Source organism: Apodemus sylvaticus, chromosome 10 (genome assembly GCF_947179515.1).
Source record: "Apodemus sylvaticus chromosome 10, mApoSyl1.1, whole genome shotgun sequence".
NCBI lineage: Eukaryota > Metazoa > Chordata > Mammalia > Rodentia > Muridae > Apodemus > Apodemus sylvaticus.
In genome coordinates, this window is record NC_067481.1 from 62,717,204 (window position 1) to 62,739,624 (window position 22,421).

At 41.7% G+C, this 22,421-nt stretch overlaps 1 protein-coding gene across 5 annotated transcripts in view; it reads left to right on the forward strand.

The window, feature by feature from the left end:
• Positions 1 to 22,421, forward strand: part of Prpsap2 (phosphoribosyl pyrophosphate synthetase associated protein 2) — a 35,031-nt gene that overhangs the window by 4,618 nt on the left and 7,992 nt on the right. For 2 of the 5 annotated variants that reach the window (XM_052194431.1, XM_052194433.1), the window contains exons 2-8: positions 438 to 533; positions 768 to 918; positions 1,816 to 1,868; positions 4,054 to 4,120; positions 7,556 to 7,728; positions 11,590 to 11,705; positions 16,349 to 16,404. In XM_052194431.1, the coding sequence (XP_052050391.1) occupies positions 800 to 918; positions 1,816 to 1,868; positions 4,054 to 4,120; positions 7,556 to 7,728; positions 11,590 to 11,705; positions 16,349 to 16,404 (584 nt within the window). In that variant the 5' untranslated portion in view covers positions 438 to 533; positions 768 to 799. Of the gene's footprint in view, positions 1 to 437; positions 534 to 767; positions 919 to 1,815; positions 1,869 to 4,053; positions 4,121 to 7,555; positions 7,729 to 11,589; positions 11,706 to 16,348; positions 16,405 to 22,421 lie in introns of those variants that run through there. The other 3 variants (XM_052194432.1, XM_052194435.1, XM_052194436.1) reach the window with 2 other exon arrangements.

Here is a 22,421-nt window from a genome sequence, read left to right on the forward strand (position 1 = left end):
AGGCCAGTCCCTACCCTTGTGTCCCTTGAGGACCACTCCCTTCAAGGTTATTATCTAGTCAGCCTTGTCTCAGTTGAAGAGAAGGAATATGACAAGTTGAAATTTTTATTTGTCTTTGTTTTGTTTTTGAGACAGGGTCTCTACTGTAATTCTGGCTTTCCTGGAACTCACTATATAAACCAGGCTGGCCTTGAACTCACAGAGATCCTCCTGCCTCTACCTCCTGATTATTAGGGTTAAAGGTGTGCCCTGAGCAGGTGCTCTAAAGCACAGAGCCACCTCCAGCACTGATGCATTTTAGATGTGGCCCAGGGCAGCTACAGGGTGAGGGTGTGGGGAGCAGGGGTCAGATGGATCTGGGCCATTTTTTCTTTGTTTAAGGATCAGCTAGTCCATGACCTTGCTAATGGCTCTGCCATTTTTCTGTGTTAATCCAGGAGGAATTTTGTTGTCAGAGAATAACAGGAGGTTGTCCATAATTGCCTTTAAGCAGCAAACAGTAAAACACTGAGCTCTTCAGCTCCGCCTTTCTTGTAAGTTTTATTATTTATTCCCAGTAAATATGAAAAGAATAGAGTTGTGTGGTACCATTTGCAATCTTAAAATCCAAGGGTTGTACTTGCCCATATCTCCCTTAAGATAAGAGCCACCCACCATTATGGTGGCAACTAATTTCCTTCTGCTGATGTCATTCTTTGTTTAAAAACAAAATCTGCTCAGGTATATTTTATATATGTTGGTCCTTTATCTATACTCTTTTCTTCTAGGCTCTGAGAATTGGAAAGCCAAGAAGGTTTTGATGTTTTGTGTGGCGCCTCCTGAATTAGAAACCAAGATGAACATAACCAAAGGAGGCCTCGTGTTGTTTTCAGCAAATTCCAATTCATCGTGTATGGAGCTTTCAAAGAAAATTGCTGAGTAAGTTCCAGTATTACCATTCAAATCCATTGTCAGTATGTGTGGTAATTTTAAGTATGATAACCAGACTAGCAGTGATTATCAAGATCAAAAGCAGGTTTAGCTAACCTGCACATCATCTGAATATACTCAGCACTACAGTGTGTGAGTGACCACAACTCCCAGGGGTGTGGTAGGCACAACTGTAGATAAATTTTTGGAGTCTAGCAAACAAGGATGTGTAGTTTTTGAGGATAGTTTACAGCTTATAGTTTATTGTAATTTTAAGAAACTGATTAAACACATATCAAATCCCTGTGGTGCATAAAACCTTGATATGAATATTGTGAGTTAATGGTGAGCAGGTCAGTCAAAAGCTTTTTTCATGTAATTTACATTTTAGTGTGGGAGCCAGAAAGAAGCAAGCTAAGATAACCAACCAGGTGGCTGTAGGTGGTAACAAATGCCAGGAAGAGGGCCGTGAGGCCAAGGATGGGTACAGTGGTCTGTCCTAGCTTAGGTGCTCAGGCACCTTTAAACCAAGGGACATCTAAGAACTGTGAGACTCAAATAAGCCATCCAAAGAAGGTTGGTGCAGAGCCAACCTCTGCAGAGAGAGCAGTAGGTTCCAAGGCCTGTTACATGTAGTAGGGAGGCTGGTGCCTGTAGGGAATGTGGGCAGTAGAACATGAGGTACTAGGAAGATGGCCCGGGAAACAGGAGAGACAGATTGCATAGGCCTTGGGTGGTCATGGAGTGGAGGTCCAGGGTAGGCAACAAACAGATATGATATAATATTTACTTTATTTCATAATTAGAATGACTTTTATCTTTGTCAACTTATAAGTCATCTTTAATAGTAAAGATGTTGGGTCTATTCTGTTGCCTTCTCAGCTTTTCCCCCTTTCTCTTCTCTAGGCGGCTGGGGGTGGAGATGGGCAAAGTGCAGGTTTACCAGGAACCTAACAGAGGTGAGCTTCCTTGGACATATGTCTTGTGGATCTTCTTGCAGAATGTGGTGTAATGGGTCATCAAGTTACCCTGGACTGTCAGACAGATTTAGTCATCTAGTCAGTTCTGAAAGCAGGAAGTCAGGCAGGCAAGGTGGAAGAGTGTGGTTTTCAGTCCTTACTAATACCGTAGAGAAATATCCCTGGTGCAAGTCACATGTAGAAGTTTGGTTGATGGTTCTTGGGTCTCATTCAGTAAATACTGTATAACTAGCTCCTCAGCTTACCTGTTGGTTGAGATCATTTTGCTGTAGGTAACATAAGTCCTGTGTGCCTACACTTTTAGTCTGTAGGTCTGTGGGCATGTTCAGGACTACATACATACCCATGCTTGGTATGTGCCACATTATTGCACCCAGGACCTCATGCATGCTTTCCTACTGAGCGATACCTCTAACCCCAGCTGGTTATTCTTTATTTCCTCTAAGGCCACAAGTTAATTCCTTAAAATGTTGCTAGGAAATAGTTGAAAGAAAATGTTATTTAATCTTTGTATTTCTTTAGAGTGGTGGGTATTAGTGAAATTATTCTAGCAGGGATAGTTGCAGCTTATATGGACATGAGAATCTTACTCTTTATTTTTGGGCAGTAATAAATGGAATAATCTCTGTATTTGACATCTTTGATACATAGTAGGTACTCAGTAAACATTCATTCTGTCCTTTCACTACAGGAATTTGTCTAGTAGTTCAACCTTTAAAAGCTCTTTCTCTTGGTTTTCCTAAGATGGTTGCTGCAGGGCAAAATATGAAATCTGGGGAGGTTCTTTTCAGGGAAACTGGGTGAAAGAGCTGTGGGAGGAGTGGGGCTGGGGCTGGGGCAGGCTTGTTCTCTCCCAGGCTCAGGACTATGGTAAAAAGTCATTGGTTTACTGCAGAGGAACTGACTTCTGTCTTCCTTACTGTTTGACCTGGGTCAGGGATAGATAAAAGGTCACATGAGTAGCAGTACCAGGATTTAAATCCAAATCTCTTGTCTCTAAAACCCATTTGTAGCATCACACCCCATTCCTTTGTAGGCATACTATTTTTTTTTTTTCTAATGACTTTGTTATTTTAGAGTCAGTGCCTTACTACATAGCCCAAGCTGGCCTTGGACTCAGAATATAGCCCAGGGTAGCCTCAAACTTGAGATTCTCTTGCCTTAGCCTCCTGAATGCTGGTATAAAAGTGGCCATCACCACAGAGCACAGAGCCCTCTAAAGCATTCTACCACTGAGCTATATCTCCAGCTTGCAAACACTTTTAATGAAAACTTTCAAACATATGAACTAGTTGAGAAAATAGTACCATGACTGGCTGTATTGATATCTACCATGTAAGTTTGGTGTTTTGCTATCTAAATGTGTTGCATTTGAAAGTAAGGTACAGACATCCATACACAATCCCTAGATACCTGGCCATGTCTCTTAACATGTAAGTTCTTGCACATAAATAGAATGCTTTAGTCACATTTCAAGAAATTAGCTATAATTCTGATTTTTGAAGGCTTTTTACTGTTACTAGTTTTATTTGATACCTAGTCTCAAGTGATTGGAGTTTTTTTAATTTTTTAAAAAAATTTTTGATTTGCTTTTGTTTGCTGTTTTATGAATCAGAGTTTTACTTTGTAGCCCAGGCTAGCTTCTAACTCTGATATCCTCCTGTCTCAGCTTCTTGAGTATTAAAACTCTAGACAAGCATCACAATGGCCAGGAGGTGACATGGTTTCTCTTTTAATGTAGAACCATACCCCACCATGCCGTTTTTCTCTCTGTTGATGTTGCAGACCTGTCCTATGGAGTGTTCCATCCTGGATTTGTCCCTTGTTGCTAATTACAGATGTTTAAGAGCAGGGAGAGTCACCAGTCTTCTTTTATCCCACGGCATACTACTTTATGCCTCCATTTGTAGTTGATGCTGGTTGCGTGACTGAATACATCATTTCTAGGCTCTATTCTGGGACACAGCAGACACTACTCAGATGTGAAGGGAGAAGCCTGAGTCTGGTTCAGAAGTGTGATTAATGGCGACATGCTTCAGTCAGTGTGTTTGCTGTTTGGCAGTAGACCTGGTTTCTGTATTCTGTATTCTGGGTTTGGAAATTAATGCAGACTTGGTACATATTTTTAAGTTTTGAACTATATCTTCCCTCTTTTTCCCTTTAGAAACAAGAGTTCAAATCCAGGAGTCTGTGAGAGGAAAAGATGTATTTATCATCCAAACCATCTCAAAGTAAGTGCTTTCTCACTGCCTCTTGAGTATGCCTATTAGAGTCTGAAGACTAGGCCACACAGGAGAAGATTTAAGATTGGTGCGCTTTTTATTTGAGAAATTTTATTTGAGAAATGAGGACAACTGAACCCTCCCATTCTCATGGCAGGCGAGATGGTGGCTTCTAGATTCAGTGGAACCCTAGCCAGAGAGCAGCGCTGTGAGCTCCTGGATGCCAGGAGAGCCAGGGCTCTTCACCGCTGAGCTCTCTGCAGCCCCGTTTGTAGCTTTTCTAGTGAAACTGCTGGGTTTTTGTTCCTCTCTCCCTTGATTCATTCTTTGTTCTGTTTTTAAAGAGATAAACTCTTGCTGTGCTTCCAGTCCATCCATCCCTAGATTCCTAGTGTCAAGAGACATCTCTACCTCAGCCTTCCTAGCAGATATCACTGTGCCTGCCCGTTTCTTGGGCAGTTGTTTAGTTTGTTTGTTGTTTATTGTTGATTTGACAAGGTCTTGTGTATCTCTGGCCTCAACCTTGCTATGTGGCCAATAATAACAAATTGCTGTTCCTCCTGTCTCCACTGAGTTCTGAGACTACAGGCCTGTGCCCTATGCTCAGTGCTGAAGATTTAACCCAGGACTCTGCATGCTAGGGAAGAACTCTTCCAGCTGAACTACATCTCATTTTTTGTATTGTTTTGTTTTCTTAATGTATTTGTTTTTATTGTATGTGTATGAGTATTTTGCATATATGTATGTAAATGTACTGCAGCATTCCTGATACATTTGGAGACCAAATAAGGGTATTTAGTCCTTTGGAACTGGAATTAGGGACAGTTCTTGGCCATCTTTTTTTTTTTAAGGTTTATTAATTTAATTTTACTTTATGAATGTTTTGCCTGTATGTATGTACATGTACCACAGATGCCAGATGAGAATGTTAGGTCCCCTAGAACCAGAGTAACAGATGGTTGTGCAGTGTCACATGGGTGCTAGGATCTGAACCTAGATCTTCTGCAAGAGTAACAAGTGGTCTTAACCACTGAGCTAACTTTCTAGCTCCCTCTTCTGTGTTCTTGATGAGGGGAAGTAGCAAACAGTAGAAGTTCTTAGCGATAGACTCTGTTAAGTTTTTCTAGCAATCAAGAATCATGTTGGCAATTAGTTTCTATGACAGAACTGTTACCAGCTGACCCTGCCATTTGGCTGCACATAGGACATTGAGCTCTGTCTTAACTAGGTTGCAGAAAGTGTGCATGCACATCAAGATCTTTATAAGATGCCAAGAAATAGACTGAGGATTTGATGGTGTCACATTCAGCTGCTGCTCCGTTGTATTGGTTGATTGCCTTGGTGCTGGAATAATAGTAAGTAGTAGTAGTGAGGATCAGCCCAGAGCCTCCTGTTGCTGGGCAAACATTGTACCACTCAGTGGTACTGCCACTCCTTTCTTCATTTTAGTATGACTGGTTTGAGCTAGTAAAACCTAAGACAGATTTTAAATGAAGAAAATTTCTGCCCATTAACTGACATTTTCTTGCCATCCATTTGCTTATCTGAGTTATTAGTGGTGGTAAGCTTGTTTGGTTCTTCTGATTTGTTAGCCTCAGGATGACTTTCTACTCATTTCAGGTTCCCCTGCTTACCCTTCCTCACAGAATGATTTTCTGAAGTTACTTTAATTCATCTGGGATCAGGCTAGTTCAATAGTAATAGAGCCTTCTCATCCAAATGTTGATATTCAGTTATTAACAGTATTTGTTGAAGATTTTCAATAATTGGGGTCCTGTTACATGTGTGAGATGCTTTCATGCTTGGAATAGATGATAATCTGGTAAGGGAATAAACACAGAGAACATAATAAACCAGAAAAAGCAATACATCCCTGCAATCCCAGTACTCAGAGGCTGAGGCAAAAGGATTATTAGTTCCATCCTAGTGTCATCCACAAGGTATATTAGCCCTGTAGCCTGCAGGTTATATGCATCTGTGGCCCAACACATTTGCAGATATCAGTATCTGTCACAGTTATAAAAGGTTGGCGCTCCATGCATAGTGAGACCTTCTTCAGGGAAAACAAAACAAACAGAATTTGATTGATGCCAGGTACACCATAAAATAATAAGTGCTGTGTGACATATAACACAAAATAAGGAGTGCTGGGGCTATAACTCACTGGTAGAAGGGTTGGTTGTCTTGCATTCAAGAACCTCTAAACTCAATCCTCAACATTGCCAAAGGTTAAAAAAAAATGATGGGAGAGAGTTGGGATGATGGTAGTTAAGAGGGCAGACAAGGTAGGCCTTGGTGAAGAGGAGAGCAGTGAGTGTCTAGGAAGGCTTATGGAGCAGATGTCAAGGTGAAGAGTGTGAAAATAGATCATAAAAGGGCCTGGGAGGCACTGTGCAGCCCTGAGTGCTGGCTCCTGCTGTGGGTGAGACTAGGAACCATTTCAGGGCCTTGGGCCTTTGCACGACTTCCACTTTAAAGAACAAGCTGCTCTGTTTGAAGTGTAAACTGAGAGCCCCAGCGGGAGGCCCAGTGGAGGGGTGGTAATAGGGTCATGATATTCAAAAACTTGTGAAGAGAGGAGGCTAGCCACCCATACGATGGTAGCCTGAGGAACAATATGGCCAGTGAGGTAGTGGTCACAAGGTTTCTGATGATGTAGGCATTTGCAAGGAAGAACAGTTTCTTCAGTTAGATTTTAACGTTCAGCTAGCAATAGCTAGTTAGATTACTTACTGAAGGGGTCTTGGGGTAGTGATAGGACTGCAAGAGTGGCCAGTGTTTACAGAGCCCGAGAGGTGAAGAGTGACAGGAGGAGGACACAATGAATGTCTCTTTGGCAGGTAGTGAGGGAACCAAGAATTAAAGCAGGAGGCAGAGGGACATTGTGCACCTAATGTCGGCACAGCTGAGAAGCTGCCTTAGAGGCAGCAGAAAGGTTAAGAGAAAGACTGTTGTTAGCCAAGGGATTTAGCCAGTCCATTGCTGGAGGCTGTGGGTGAAAACTGGGGACCTGTTTTGGAGACCAAAGCTTCTTTGGAGTGTACAGAGGAGAAAAAATGAGAGTGGAACTGTAGACTTCTTTCCTGATATGTCCTATAAAGACAGGCAAAGAACTGGGATGAGGAGGAGCTTTACACTCTGTTAGGAATGAGGGGCAGGGAGAGTGAGGTAGGATGGTGGCACCTGTCCTCCACAGGGTGTGGTGAGGGGATGGTGACTAGAATGTAACTTTAGAGTGCTGTGAAAAGTTCCCCTCTGCTGCCCAGTGGCTGAGTGCATGAGATGTAGAAAGCTGTCTTCTGGTGAGAAAGCAGAGGTCGTCTGGTCAGGAGCTGAAGGCAGTCTGGGAGAAGAGGGATTTGGTTTTTTTTGTGTCTAATACTTTAAGTGTTTTCATAGTCATAAGTAACATTCTAAGTGTCTGACGTTGTCCACGGGTTTCAGGGACGTGAACACCGCCATCATGGAGCTCCTGATCATGGTATATGCATGTAAGACCTCATGTGCCAAGAGCATCATCGGAGTGATCCCCTACTTTCCTTATAGCAAGCAATGCAAGATGAGAAAAAGGGGCTCCATTGTCTCAAAATTGCTGGCTTCTATGATGTGCAAAGCTGGTAAGAATGACAGATTGTTTGTTTGTTTGTTTGACTCATTGGTTGGTTGGTTGGTTGATTGGTTGGTTGGTTAGTTGGTTGATTGATTGATTGATTGATTGATTGATTGATTGATTGAGACAGGGTCTGTCTATGTAGTCCTGGCTGTCTTAAAACTCACTACATAGACCAGGCTAGCCTCCCGAGGAGGAGACTGAAGTTATGCACCACCACGACAGATTTGTTTTTGACCTTAGAAATTGCAAAGCATTATCTTGACTACAGTTTTAAAGAAAATACAGTAGTGAAACAGATAGTTTATACAGTAGGCTTCCTTTTCAGGAAAGATGTGCTGGTCACCCAGCAGCTAGCTGCCTGAAACGCTGGTGTGCCAGCCACACAGTACCATAATGGAGCATTTCACACCCCACCTAAGTGGCAGATACAGCACCAGTACACTGTCCTAGGGGAAGAGAAGGACATCACAAGATTTGGTGACATTATTCCTGGTGACATGAGGTTTAAACTTGCCAATTATTTCTTTTTGGAACTTGTCATTAAGTGTTTTTGGATCATGAGTATCTGAAATTATGAGTAGTATACCACAAGTAAACTGGGGTCTAATTTAATTAGAAAACTAATTTGCTAATTATTGGAATTCTAATTATTTGAATTGGAACTCTGCTTCCATTTCACTAAGACACAAACAATAACAACTTCTGTTATATTTTTTTTCCTGAATTGTTAACATTCATGTTGATATGTCACATTTTTTTCAGTCATATTCAAGTTCTGAAAGGAGAAAAATAATTTTGAACTTTACTTTTAGACTTTAGTACAGGAACCATTTTCATTTACAAATAGTTGTATTTTGTAAACCACATATATTATTTTCTGTTAAACATTTTCAGTTAACAGCCTAAGTATTGTAAAAACCATTTTTATATTTTTTAATTAGTATTCAGGTCATTATGTGTGTAGTCAAGAGGCAAAGTTGGCCGTTGTTCCTCAGGTGACATATACCTTTATTCTGAGACAGGATCATTGGCCTGGAGCTCTCCGTGTAGGCTAGGCAACTTTACTACTTCTTCCTGTTTCTCAATACCTCTTTTTCTTTTTCCCTGGTACCCTTTCTAGTTTCACAACTCATACATACATACATACATACATACATACATACATACATACATGTATGTGTGTGTGTGTGTGTGTATTAAAGGGTAGGATCCATATATGAGAGAAGACATGCATATTTTTTCTGAGCCTAGATTACTTTGTTCAATGTAATTTTCAAATTAATTTTTTTACAAATTTATTTTTCTTTATAGCTAGATAAAATTCTGTTGTATACATGTGTTACAATTTCATTATCTATTCATCTGTTGGTGGACATTAGGCAGATTCTGTTTTCTTGTGATTATGAGTAGAGCAGCAGTATATGTGGATATGCAAGTATTTGTGTGGCAGAGCGTTGAGTCCTTTTCATACCTGATAGATGGTAGTGGGTTTTTTGGTTTTTTTTTGAGACAGGGTTTCTCTGTGTAGCCCTGGCTGTCCCAGAACTCACTCTATAGACCAAGCTGGTCTCGAACTCAGAAATCCACCTGCCTCTGCTTCCCAAGTGCTGAGATTAAAGGCGTGTACCACCACCGCCCAGCTCATTTTTCTTTTAATGTATCTGTATTTTGACTATTAATTATTCCCGTGTACCACATGTTTGCAGTACCCTCAGGCCAGAAGAGAGCATTAGATCCTCTGGACCCAGCGTTCCAGCTGTTGGTGGCCCTGTGGGTGCTGGAACAGCAGCTATTGCCTTTAGCCCTTAAGTCCCTTCAGCCCCTCCCTGGGAGCTCTCTCTTTTTAATTTTGTGAGAAGCCTCCATATTGATTTTCATGGTGACCACATAAGTTTATACTTCACTAGCAACTGTGTTTCTCTTTCCCTGTGTCTTTGACAGCAATTATTGTTATTTGTTTTCTTGGTGATTGCCGCTCTAACTAGGGGGAGGTGAAATCTCAGAGTTGGGCAGGGGGTCTTTTGTTTGTTTGTTTGTTTGTTTTAAGACAGGGTCTCACTGTCTTAAAACTCCTTAAACAGCAGTTGAAGAGCTTAAAGGAATGCATCTTACCATATCCAGCTCAAAGTAGTTTTAATCTATGTTTCCCTGATGGCTCAAGATGTCAAACACGCATAAATGTTTGCTGGCCATTTGTGTGACTTCTTTTGAGAACTGTCTGTTCGCTCCATTCACTACCGAGTGTTTGGCAATTTGAGGGTTTGGTTTTGGGGGATTTTTGTTTTTTTCATTTGTCTGGTGTTTAATTTGTATATTTCTTTACATTCTAGATAACACTTTCCCTACCTAACATGTAACTATCAAAGGTTTTCTCTTGTTCTGTAGGCTCTGTCCATTCCACAGCCTAAGAATTTTACATGTGTTTGTACATACTTTAACAGACATCTGTGCTGTGGTGCTTGTATGTGAGTCTACATGACTAAAGGAGGCATACATCACAGAAGTTTGTACAAAGGACTGAAACTTTCCCAGGTCACCGCTTCTTACAGATACTTACTATAGAATACATTTCCAAAGTAGCTTTACAAAGAAGGCAGTAACAAAGCACAGCTTTAAAAAATATAAACTCTAGCAACCTAAGCCCTGGGAAACCATATTAGTTACTTATGTTGTCTATGTGACACAACAACTGAAAACACAACTGGAGGGCAAGAAACTTTTTGACTCACAGTACAATCCATCACATAGAAGCTAAGGTAGCTGGACCTTGAAGCAACTCCTCGTACTGCATTTGCTGTCAGGAAGGAAGGAATGACAAACGTTGGGCTCAGCTAGCTACCTCCTTATGCAGCCCTAAACACCAACCCAGACTGTGATGTTATCTACATTTATAATGAAGCTTCTTGCCTCACTGTAATCAAAATAACCCTCACAGTCATGCCAGATGCTAACACTCACATGTGTCTCCAAGACTTACCTCTAGGTGATTGTAAACCCTATCAAGTTGACAGTATTAACCACTGAACCCCTTTGAAACACTAACAACCTTTGACAGAGGAAACAGGCTAGCTCACTGAGTCTTCTGGATGCTTTCTCCTTTCTCTTACAGGCTTGTTCTTGGATGGACCATACAGGTTCAGCTCTTATTCTTTTGGACAGTACTACTTCTTAAATGTTTCTGTACCTTTTCTGGTAATCATTTCAGATGTCAGTGTGGGTAAAGAGGTCTTGGTACCTTATGTTGGGTTTTGCCATCCCTGCTAAGGAAAATTCTAGGAGATGCAATCAGCTGTAATAGCACTTTTAGAAATATTTCTTGGTTAAGATTATCTGCTGTTTCTGTACTTTAAGGGCTTGTTGTTGTTGTTGTTGGTTTGCTTGTTCGTTTGTTTTTTTCAAGACAGGTTTTCTCCGTGTAGCCCTGGCTGTCCTGGAATTCACTCTGTAGACCAGGCTGATCTCTTAACTCAGAGATTCACCTGCCTCTGTCTTCTTTAGTATTGGGATTAAAGGCATGTGCCACCACTACTTGGCCAAAGGTCTTATTTTTATTTATATGTGTGCATGTGGGTTTGTGCACATGTATGTAGCCTTCTAGAGGACAAAAGAGGAAACTGGGATTACAGGTCCTAACATGTATACTGATAACCAAACTTACATCCTCTACAAATTATTTGTTGAGCTATCTCTCCGCCCCTACTTCTGATCTTCAAATGGAAGTGAATATCATACATCTAATATTACTACAATTATAAGCGGAGGTGCCAGGTTTTCATGATATGACAGTGTTTGCTCAGTCATTGTTATATAGGTGTCTTAGAGTACTGTGGTACTGTTGACATGTTTAACTTGCTTATATTTGAAGGTCTGACTCATCTCATCACTATGGATTTACACCAGAAGGAAATCCAGGGCTTCTTCAATATTCCAGTGGATAATTTAAGAGCCTCCCCCTTCCTGTTACAGTATATTCAAGAAGAGGTAAGCTAGCTATAACTTTTTATGTTAATATTCTGGCATGATATAGTTTCTGTTTCTTTGAGTTTTTCCTAAAAGACCAAAACTTTATGTATTCTGCTTAAAGAACTATTATATTTCATAACTACAAGTCTCCGAGATTTCATATCTGTAGATTTTTTTTTCACTCAGCTTTTTTTCCCTGAATTTTGCTAATGTGTGTGGCAGTTTTGTTTGCATATAAGTATGTGTACCATGTGTGTGCCTGGTGCCCTTAGAGGCCAGAAGTGGGCATCAGTTCCCTAGAAATAGAGTTGTGGGCCCCTCATGTGGTGCTGGCAATTGTATCCACGTCCCTGGAAGAATGTTGGCTGCCGAGCTGGTGTGTTTTCACCCCAAGCATAGATTCCTTTTTCTTATAAGTTTCTCCTTGCTGGGTTTTTCATCCATTTTTCACATTTCTCATCCATTTTGCTGGCCTTTTCCTCTGATAGCTCATTTCATCAGCCCTCTTTTGTTAATTTCTGAAGGAAGACTGTCTCTTTAATATCTGTTTTTACTTAATCTGACCTTTTGTTGGATCATGCAGAGGCAGATTCTATTCCATGATCTTACCCAAAAGTTTCCAGAATTTGTTAGTCTTATGAGTATTTGTGATCTGCTAATTCAGAGACTTTTTGCATGTTTGGTTTATGCCACACTTTGGTGTTTTGCTTTTAGGAGCTGTTGTTAGCACATGGAGTGTTTCTCTGCAGTCACTTTTCCAGATAGTTTCATTTCTTGATGGTGTATTTAAGGGTAGCACTTGGACATTTCTAAAGCATGTTTTCTGGTTGACAATCCAGGCCTTCCTCATGGGCCTGGTTTTGGTTCTTTTGTCTTGCCAGTGGTTCTGTCTGGTTGGCTCTCACCTTCCTTTGGCAGGGTTTGACATGTTTGGTGAACAAATAAAGACCTTAGTTACTTTTCCTGTTTGCCATGACAAAAGCAGCTGAAGAAGGAAGCTGTGTGTTGATCCACAGAGTTCGAATGCTGTCATAGTGAGGGAGGCATGGTTGACTTGAGCGGGAGGTGAATGCCGCTGCTCAGCATGTTCTCCTGTTCAGTCCAGGACCTAGTCCATCAGTGCCACCCACATTCAGGGTGGGTCTCCCTCCTTAGCCTTCCTGAGAACACTTTTGTAGATAGACCCGAAGGTATGATGATTCTAAATGCACTTAGGTTTACAGTCAAGACAACCATCACAACCATTCACAGTGACTGAGTTAGGAATGCTTTTGAAAAGGAAGATGTATAGAATATCTGCATGTTTTATGTTTAAGGCACATTAAAACCAGTAATTAAAAATAATATGCTGGGCAGTGATGGTGCGCACCTTTTATCCCAGCTCTTGGGAGATAGAAGCAGGTTGACTACTGTGCATTTGAGAACAGCCTAGTATACAGAGCAAGTTCCAGGACAGCCAGGGCTACACAGAAAAACCTTGTCTCAAAAAAAAAAAAAAAAAAACCAAATAAGAAAATAAAACTATAGAAGATAGATAGATAGATAGATAGATAGATAGATAGATAGATAGATAGATAGATAATTCATTCAGTTTGTTTTATTTACTGATTTATTTTGAGATGGACTTCTGTTGAGGCTGATTGTGAACTCTGGTAATCAAATAGTCCTCCTGCCTCAACCTCCTGAGTGTTCACACTGTACCTGGCTGTAACTTCTTCTTTTTGTGAGATTGTCACTTGCTGTGCAGGCCAGGTTGGAGTTACAGCACTTGGCTCTTGTCTTGTCTAAATACTTGGCTCCTTACATAACAGTGTTCTGGGCATTGGCTCTCTCCTCCCAGGCTTCCTCGGGAGCTCATGTCCCCTGCTGACCAGCTCCTGAGCTGCTTGTTTGGACGAATAGCTTCTTCCTAGGTTACCTGATTCTTTCACATCAAACCTTGGTTTTTGTATTTATAAGATTTCCTGTTTTACCCTCTGAAGATACAATGAGCCTGTTTTTAAAACCAAGCCCCTTGATTTTATTAAGGGCTTTGTTGGCTGCTCTGCTGTCTCTTGGAGGGCGTGATGTTATTTGATAAGGCAAAGAAATGCATGAAACAGTCCAGAAAAACTGGCTAAAACAAGGTACCTAAATGAATACCCTTTTTTTCTCTTTCCTTCCTTCCTTCCTTCCTTTTTCTCTTTCTTTTTTCTTTTTCTTGCCTGAGAATACCGGGCAGGTGTATCTTCTCTACATGCAAGTCCAATGAACGCGTGCGTGCGTGCGTGCGTGCGTGCGTGCGTGCGTGCGTGTGTGTGTGTGTGTGTGTGTGTGATTTTTTTTAAATTCAATTTACATCCCAATCAGCCCGCCCTCCTCTCTTCCCAGTCTTACTGTTACAAATCCCACCTGACATTGCTCCCTCCCTTTCTCCTTAGAGAAGGGATAATGATCATTTTTTGTTCCTTGACTTGATATCTAGTGGGCCTTTACAACCAGCCGTGTTAAGATTCACAGTGTTGGGACTAGAGAGAGTTCGCACTGCATCCTCTTCAGAGAACCAGTTCCCAGCATCCACTAGGTGGCTCACAATAGTCTATACCTCCATTTCTGGGGGATCTGGTGTCTTCTTCTGACCTCTGCAGTACCGTGCATAAGCATGGTGCAGAGACATACATGTAGGAAAATACTTTTATACATAAAATTAAAAATTTTTTTAATTGCCAATAACACGTGAGAAAACAATGGAATGTTCTTCAGTGGTCATTGGTACTGAATGGATTGATTATGTCTCAAGAATAGTTTGAAAATCCTGCCAAGATGTAGTCAGAAACAGCAAACTGCTTCTCTGCTGAAAGACGGTTCCTTATTGTAAGTTTTTAAGTTTTCAACTGTGAAACAATTCCCAAAGTGGACGACTATTTAATTGCTTGGTTTTGTTTGTTTGTTTATCTTGGGGGGCCAGTTTCAGGTAACCTAGCCTGGCCTTACAATCCTGATGCCTCTGCCTCCTGATTACTGGGACTATGGACATGGGCCACATCACCTTGCTCTACTTGGTTTTTCTTTTTCTTTTTCTTTTTTTTTAAAGATTTATTTATTTATCATATGTGAATACACTGTAGCTGTCTTCAGACACTCCAGACAAGGGCATGTCAGCTCTCGTTGCGGATGGTTGTGAGCCACCATGTGGTTGCTGGGATTTGAACTCAGGACCTTTGGAAGAGCAGTCAGTGCTCTTAACCGTTGAGCCATCTCTCCAGCCCCTTGGTTTTTCTTTTAAGCAGTTTGTTTTTTTGTTTGTTTGTTTGTTTAGAGATAGGTCTTACTGTGTAGACCAGCTGTTCTCAACTCAGGGAGGTCTGCCTGTCTCTGCCCACTGAATTCTAGGATTAAAGGTACTAACACAACTGTCTGTCATTTGATTTGTTTAAAGGGCTCTTAAGCCCTTTTATTAAGAGCAATAGGCTAACTGTCCTTTCACAAATGGCTTTCCTCCGCATGGAATGACTGCAGTGTATTCGTCACGTGTCTGAATCACAGTATTTTAGAATATGACATTAACTTGGATTCAGGCTCAATGGATATCTTTCTACTGTGAAATTACATTTGATGTGGGATTCATGAAAAGTCTTGGGCTGGAGAGATGGCTCAGAGGTTAAGAGCACTGACTGCTCTTCTGAAGGTCCTGAGTTCAACTCCCAGCAACCACATGGGATCTGACTGAAGACAGATCTGAAGACAGTGTACTCATATAAATAATAATAAATCTTTTTTAAAAAAAGTCTTTTTTTAAAGATATTATTAATTTATTATTTTTTTCATATATGAGTACACTGTAGCTGTACAGGTGGTTGTGAGCCATCATGTGGTTGCTGGGAATTGAAATCAGGACCTCTGCTCGCTCCAGCCCAAAGATTTATTTCTTATTATATGTAAGTACACTGTAACTGTGTTCAGACACACCAGAAGAGGGAGTCAGATCTCATTGCGGATGGTTGTGAGCCACCATGTGGTTGCTAGGATTTGAACTCAGGACCTTTGGAAGAACAGTCAGTCAGTGCTCTTCCCCGCTGAGCCATCTCACCAGCCCCAAAAAGTCTTTATTGAAGCCTCCTAGACAGCTAGGATTACAGGTATACACCATCACACCTAGTTTGCTTCTGTTAACATTTTTGTTCCTTGCTTTTTGAGGTCTCTCACTGAACATGGAGTTCATTGATTAGCTAGATTGTCTGGCCAGTGTGCTTTAGAGATCTGCCTGAGTCTCCACCTTTTATACCCATCCCCCCCACCCCATCCCCCACTGCCACTCCCCGTCCTGGGTTACAAAAGCAGGCTGCCACATTCAGCTTTTATGTGGGGGCGGGCGGGCAAGCTCAGCTCATCCCACTTGTACAGCCGTCAGCTTAGTGACTGAGCCACATCTCCATTCTCTGCTAACTTTTTTAAAGAGTGCGTGTTCTACATTACTGGGTTTTTCTATATAGGTAAAAATACTCATATTGAGAACATTTTCATTTTTATTTCCCAAAGGAAGATTTTGCTTTGAACTTTTTTTGATGAAACTTTAAGTCAAATGATAATTTTGAGTTTGTTAGAACACATTCATGTGTGTTGGTTGGTGGAATAGCCTCTTAGAGATAAAGAAGTAATCTCAGACCTCTTGTCTGTCACAGATCCCAGATTATAGGAATGCAGTCATCGTGGCCAAGTCTCCAGCCTCGGCCAAGAGGTAGGTAGAACTGTGTCCCCACTGTGTAGATTGGGCTGCAGCCGTTCCCTGAGCCCCTTGGTTTTCTCCCATGGATTAATTTAGTATTCTCTAATGTTAGGTAGATATTTTAGTTTCTTCTTTTATCTCCAATCTCAGTTTATAACTGCCAGTCATATTTCTTTCTCTTTTTTTAAGATTTATATATATATTTTTGCTCAATCTGCATATACGCCTGCATGCCAAAAGAGGGCATCAGATCCCTTGACAGATGGTTGTGAGCCACCATGTAGTTGCTGGGAATTAAACTCAGGGCCTCTGGAAGAACAGTCAGTGCACTCTTAACTGCTGTGCCATCTCTCCAGCCCCAGTCATATTTCTTAACCAACCAGAATTATCCCATCTGAAGAGTACTGACCTAGTGTGTCCACTGTTAGTCCAGACCTGTCAGTAAAGTCCTGCTTAAAGAAAGATGTCTCAGAGGTAAAGGCATTTGCTGCCAAGCTTGACCTGAGTTTAATCCCTGAGACACATAGGATAGAAAGACAACCAACTCCCATTAGTTGGTCTCTGACCTCCATACTCCTCCACCCCAGGTTGAATAAATAAAAAGTGGTTTTGGAGTTTGTTGTTGTTGTTGTTTTCCAAGACAGGGTTTACTCAATTTGGAGACTGGGTTGGCCTCAAACTCACAGAGATGCACCTCTGCCTCTGAGTGGTAAGAGTAAGGGTGTGTGCTACCATGCCTGGCAGTAAAGGTAAACTAAAAATCCTACTTAGCCTACTTTGTTTACTGTTCAAAGAGCTTATTGACTTGTTAAGAGACTTGTATCTAGCTGGCAGGCCATGTTAGTGTAAGCGTGCGTGTGTGTGTGTGTGTGTGTGTGTGTGTGTGTGTGTGTGTGTGTGTGTGTAGAGATGACATTTGGCTCAGAGTCTATAGAGCAAGCCAGGTTTTGCCAAGGGTAACTGGTAATTCCTAATACAATATAATAAATAATGTCGTCTTTTGCTAACAGGCAAGAAGCAAAGTGGTATGAAAGGTCCAGGGACGTCAATATGGAAGGATGACATATTTTTTCATGTAACTTATATATATCTACCAATCTTTTTTTTTTTTGTTTTTGTTGTTGTGTTGTCTTTGTGACAGGGTCTCACTATTTAAACCAGGCTGGCCTCCAACTCACAGAGATCCTCCCACCTCTACCTCCAAGTGCTTGACCTAACGACTTGTGCCGCCATGCCCCCCTCACTAACTATGACTGTTTTTTCAAGATTTATTTTACTTCATTTTGTGTGTATGAGTGTTTTGTCTGCATGTCTGCCACCATTTGCATGCCTGTGGAAGTCAAAAAAAGGGCATCAGATCCCTGGAGCTGGAGTTGGGGGTAGCTGTGAGCCCTCATGAGAGCTGACAGCTGACACTGATTCTCTGCAAGAGCCGCAAACGCTCGTTATCGCTGGGCCATCTCTCCAGCCCTGCTCCTATGATGTTTACATCGTCTCTAGGTTATATAATTACTAACACAGTGTGATAATTAGTGTCCTTTTCCTAAACCAAGGCAAGGAGCAAAGGGTATCCGCATCAGTATGGGGGCAAGTAGTTTTCTATATGCTTTCAATCTCTGCTAAAAGTTGAATCCACAATTCAAACCCTGAGAGTCTGGAGGGACTGAAGTCTTTTCACAGTCCATGACTTTTATAATACATTTACAGTTAAGTGCAACTACCACCTGTTGCTGCTTGTAATACTTTATTATCATAGAAAATCACCCTGTGGCCATTAAGTAAGCACCCATCCTTCTCGTACTGCCTCTGGGCAGAAGTAGACACACATATCTGTCTGCTTTTTTAGATCTGCAGTCACAAGTATATGACCTATGGCTAGGTTTCTTTACACAGCACCATGTCCTGGAGGGTCATCCATGTGTGTTGTGTTGTGACATCTCTCCAGTGACTACTGGGGACAGTGGCTACCAGCTAAAGTGATGTCAGCTTTCTGATTTGTTATTGCTGCTGTTATTTTGGTGCTGGGAATGGAAGTCAGCATCAAACATGCTAAGAAAGTACTGAGCCACACCCTAGTCCACATATCAAATCATAAATATTGGGGTATTTAGTAATTTTTATTAAAATATTCTCCCTGTTGAAATTTATCCCCTTTGCTCTGAGCTCAGATACATGCATACAGAGCACCTTTTCTGTTTCACTAGGTAGCACAGTCCTGTTCCTGTGAGGGCTCTCCATATTTTTCTTAGAAATGTGAATTCAGGGGCTGGAGAGATGGCTCAGAGGTTAAGAGCACTGGCTGTTCTTCCAGAGGTCCTGAGTTCAGTTCCCAGCAACCACATGGTGGGCTACAACTGTCTGCCGTGTGATCCTATGCCCTCGTCTGGTGTGTCTGAAGACAGCCACGGTGTACTCATATACATAAATAATTCTTTATAAAAGAAAAAAGATGTGAATTTTGTTTCTTGATAGAACCGTGCCTATAGTAGATGGCCTTTTTAGGTGTGCCTGGGAAGTTTTAGTATCAGGACAGTTAAGGTGCCTTTCTACTGAAAAAGGCATTGTGTCTCTTTATAAAATGCTCCTTGACAGTGACTGAGCATGGGCATAGATTTCCTGGAGTGATTGCTAGCACTTGCCTCAACTGTGGAGTGAGCGGGGATGCTGCACTTGTGAGGTTTCTGCATCGCCCCCATTCCACTCACCCTCCCCCAGGAAACTGTTTCCTGGCCTTATTCTTTATCCACCATTTAAATACACTCCCTGTTCTGAGATAGTGCTGATAAGTCAGTATAGTCTCCCTCCCCTTTGTTTCTCTTGAGCTATTTTTGTAAGCTTGTAAATGAAGCCTGTTTTTAATTTATTGGTGTTGGAAAAACAAGACTAGAATTATTGGGTCCTATGCCCTTGATAAAAGTGGAAGACCCAAAGTCCCACAATGGGAGGCCGGCCCATTGGGAAGGACGAACATGCCGTGTGGCTGGGGAACCAGTGAGGCCAGGTCTGTGGCAGTACATGGAAGTGGGTGTGGGGTGAAGTTAAACGATGGCATGACTGTGGGGGGCTCAATTTTGTTAATTTGACATAAACCAGAGACATGCCTGTGAGGTACTTTCTTGATTAATGTGAGAGAGTTCAGTCTGTTGTGGGTGGTGCCACCACTGGGCAGGTGGTCCTGAGTTGTATAAGAAAGCAGCATGAGTAAGGTATGGAAAGCAAGCCAGTAAGCAGCATTCCTCTGAGGTCCTTGCTCAAGTTCCTGTCTTGGCCTCTCTCAGTGGTAGTCTGTGATCAGGAAATGTGAGCCACATAAACTTGGCTTTGGACTTGGTCTTTATCATAACAATAGAAAGCAAATGAGGACAGTGGCATAGCGTGGGAAACAGGTTCTTTCAAAGAAAGATGAAGGGGCTATGTTAATATCTGACAAACTGGAGCGATGAACATTCCAAAGAATAAAGAAGGTCTTCTCACTTCTTCAAAGAGTGTGAAAAGAGAGTGTGAACCATAATCATTATGAACTAAGTAGCAGGGCTTCTTTCAAAATACAGTAGGTATGAGGAGAAAGGCTGTCCTCAGGAATGGTCCGCAGTCTTATCCCTCCTCTGTCAGTAATCAGCAAAACAGACAGAGCATCAGGAAGGCCACTAAGCCTAGATCAGCTAGGGACTCCAGACTGCACAATGGACATTTTGTGCTGTAAAGCAGGTCTTGAGTTTAAAATGATTTAAGTTGGACCTGGAAAGGTGGCTCAGCAATTAAGAGCACTGGCTGCTTTTCTAGAGGACCTGGGTTTTATTCCCAGCACCCACATGGCAGCTCATATAAATCTCTGCTGGCCTCCGTGAGCACCAAGCACACATGTGCACATACATACTGTAGACAAAACACTCATACACATAAAATTAAATAGGTCTTAAATATTAAAAAAATAAAATACAGAAGAGATGTCTGAGAATCATCCCTAACTACAATTCCAAGGAATCCGACGTCCTTTCCTGGCCCAGGCACAGCACCTGTGGTGTACAGACATACATGCAGGCAAAAGAAAAACTGTTAGTGAATTAAGTCATATAAACTGTCTCTATTCTGTATTTGAGGGGAGAGCAGGGCCCTTCTCTGTAGCCCACACTGTCCTTGGCCTTAAAGTATTCCTCTTGCTTCATCTTCCCAGTACCATGATTGTACATGAACCACCATACCCAGCTAGGTCTGAATGTGTGAATTCTATCACACATTTATGAGAGAGCAAATGCTAACTTTATAAAGCATCAGCAGATACATTCCCCTTTTCTGATGCCTTCACTCAGATAGCTGATATCCCAGTGATCAAAGAAGTAAAGTCCTAAAGCACATTTTTAGCAAGCTGAATGAACAGTATAAAAGATGAACACAATGCCCTTTGAGCAATCACTGGAACCTGAGGTTGGTGCAGCAGCTTCTATAAGTCTATGAATGTCAATCACCATGTTGAGGAACAAGAATGAGAAGCCACATGATCATCTGACTCAAAGATTTGACAATGTACCTTAAGTAAACTAAGAAAGAAGGGAACTTTTTTATCAAAGATCTGTTAACTGATCTGACATCCCAGTGGTGAAAACTGCTGCTGTCCCCCAGCTCTAGAACAAGATGGCAGTATCTGTCCTTTTCCTCGGATTCAGACAGTACTGAGGTTCTAGATGGTCCAGATAAGAATCGCCCAGAATGGGTGTGGATGCAAGGATGGCTTGATCACTTATAGGGCATGTTCACTTAAGAAGCCGGGCGGTGGTGGCGCACACCTGTAATCCCAGCATTCTGGGAGGCAGAGGCAGGCGGATTTCTGAGTTTGAGGCCAGCCTGGTCTACAGAGTGAGTTCCAGGACAGCCAGGGCTGTACAGAGAAACCCTGTCTCAAAAAAACCAAAAATCAAAAAAACAAACAAAACAAAAAACAAAAAATAAGCTTGTAAGATAAAAGACCCATATATGCTGGATGGACACCTTTAATCTCAGCATTTGGGAGGCAGGAGGATCTCTGAGTTTCAGGACAGCCTAGTCTACATAGTGAGACTGTACTGGCTGGTTTTTGTGCGTCAACTTGACACAGGTTGGAGTTATCACAGAGAAAGGAATTTCAGTTGGGGAAGTGCCCCCATGTGATCCATCTGTGGGGCATTTTCTCAATTAGTGATCAAGGAGGGGAGGGCTCCTTGTGGGTGGTACTATCTCTGGGCTGGTAGTCTTGGGTTCTATAAGAGAGCAGGCTGAGCAAGCCAGGGGAAGCAAGTCAGTAAGGAACATCCCTCCATGGCTTCTGCATCAGCTCCTGCTTCCTGACCTGCTTGAGTTCCAGTCCTGACTTCCTTTTGTGATGAACAGCAGTGCAGAACTGTAAGCTGAATAAACCCTTTCCTCCCCAACTTGCTTCTTGGTCATGATGTTGTACAGGAATAGAAACCCTGACTAGACACCCTCAAATCAGCACCAGTGTTAATTGGTTCACAGAGCCAGTTCCTGGGAGCTGACTCCCTCTTCTAGCCTCCTTGGACAATGCACTAATGTGCATATACCCACAACAGACACATCTGAACATATAACTAAAAATAAAATTCTTAGTAACTAAAAAGGAAGAAATGGAAATAACTTGGTTTCCTATCAATAAGTAAATAAACAGCAATATATTCATATACTGGCAGACTATAACAGGGCTGACTCTCCATAATACTTTCAGTGAAAAAAAAAAAGTAGGGCACTAAAGGCATACTGTAATCAGCATGCACAGAGTAAGTTAACCTGCTTGCCAGAAGGGGGATGGGTAGTGCCAAGCCAAAAGGAGATGTTAGAAAGGGCCAAAGGTTTTACTTGATGCTACTCGGACAGTTTACTGTCATCAGTGAGTCGATGCCAGTGTGGACATGTATTTGCCACATTTGAAGAAATTATTGGGAGAGCACGAATCTGATGAATGTATAAAGATCTCTCCGAGGTTGTGAAGTTATGTGCTTAGAGTATGAAGTTTCTTCTAGTCCCATTATGCCTTCATA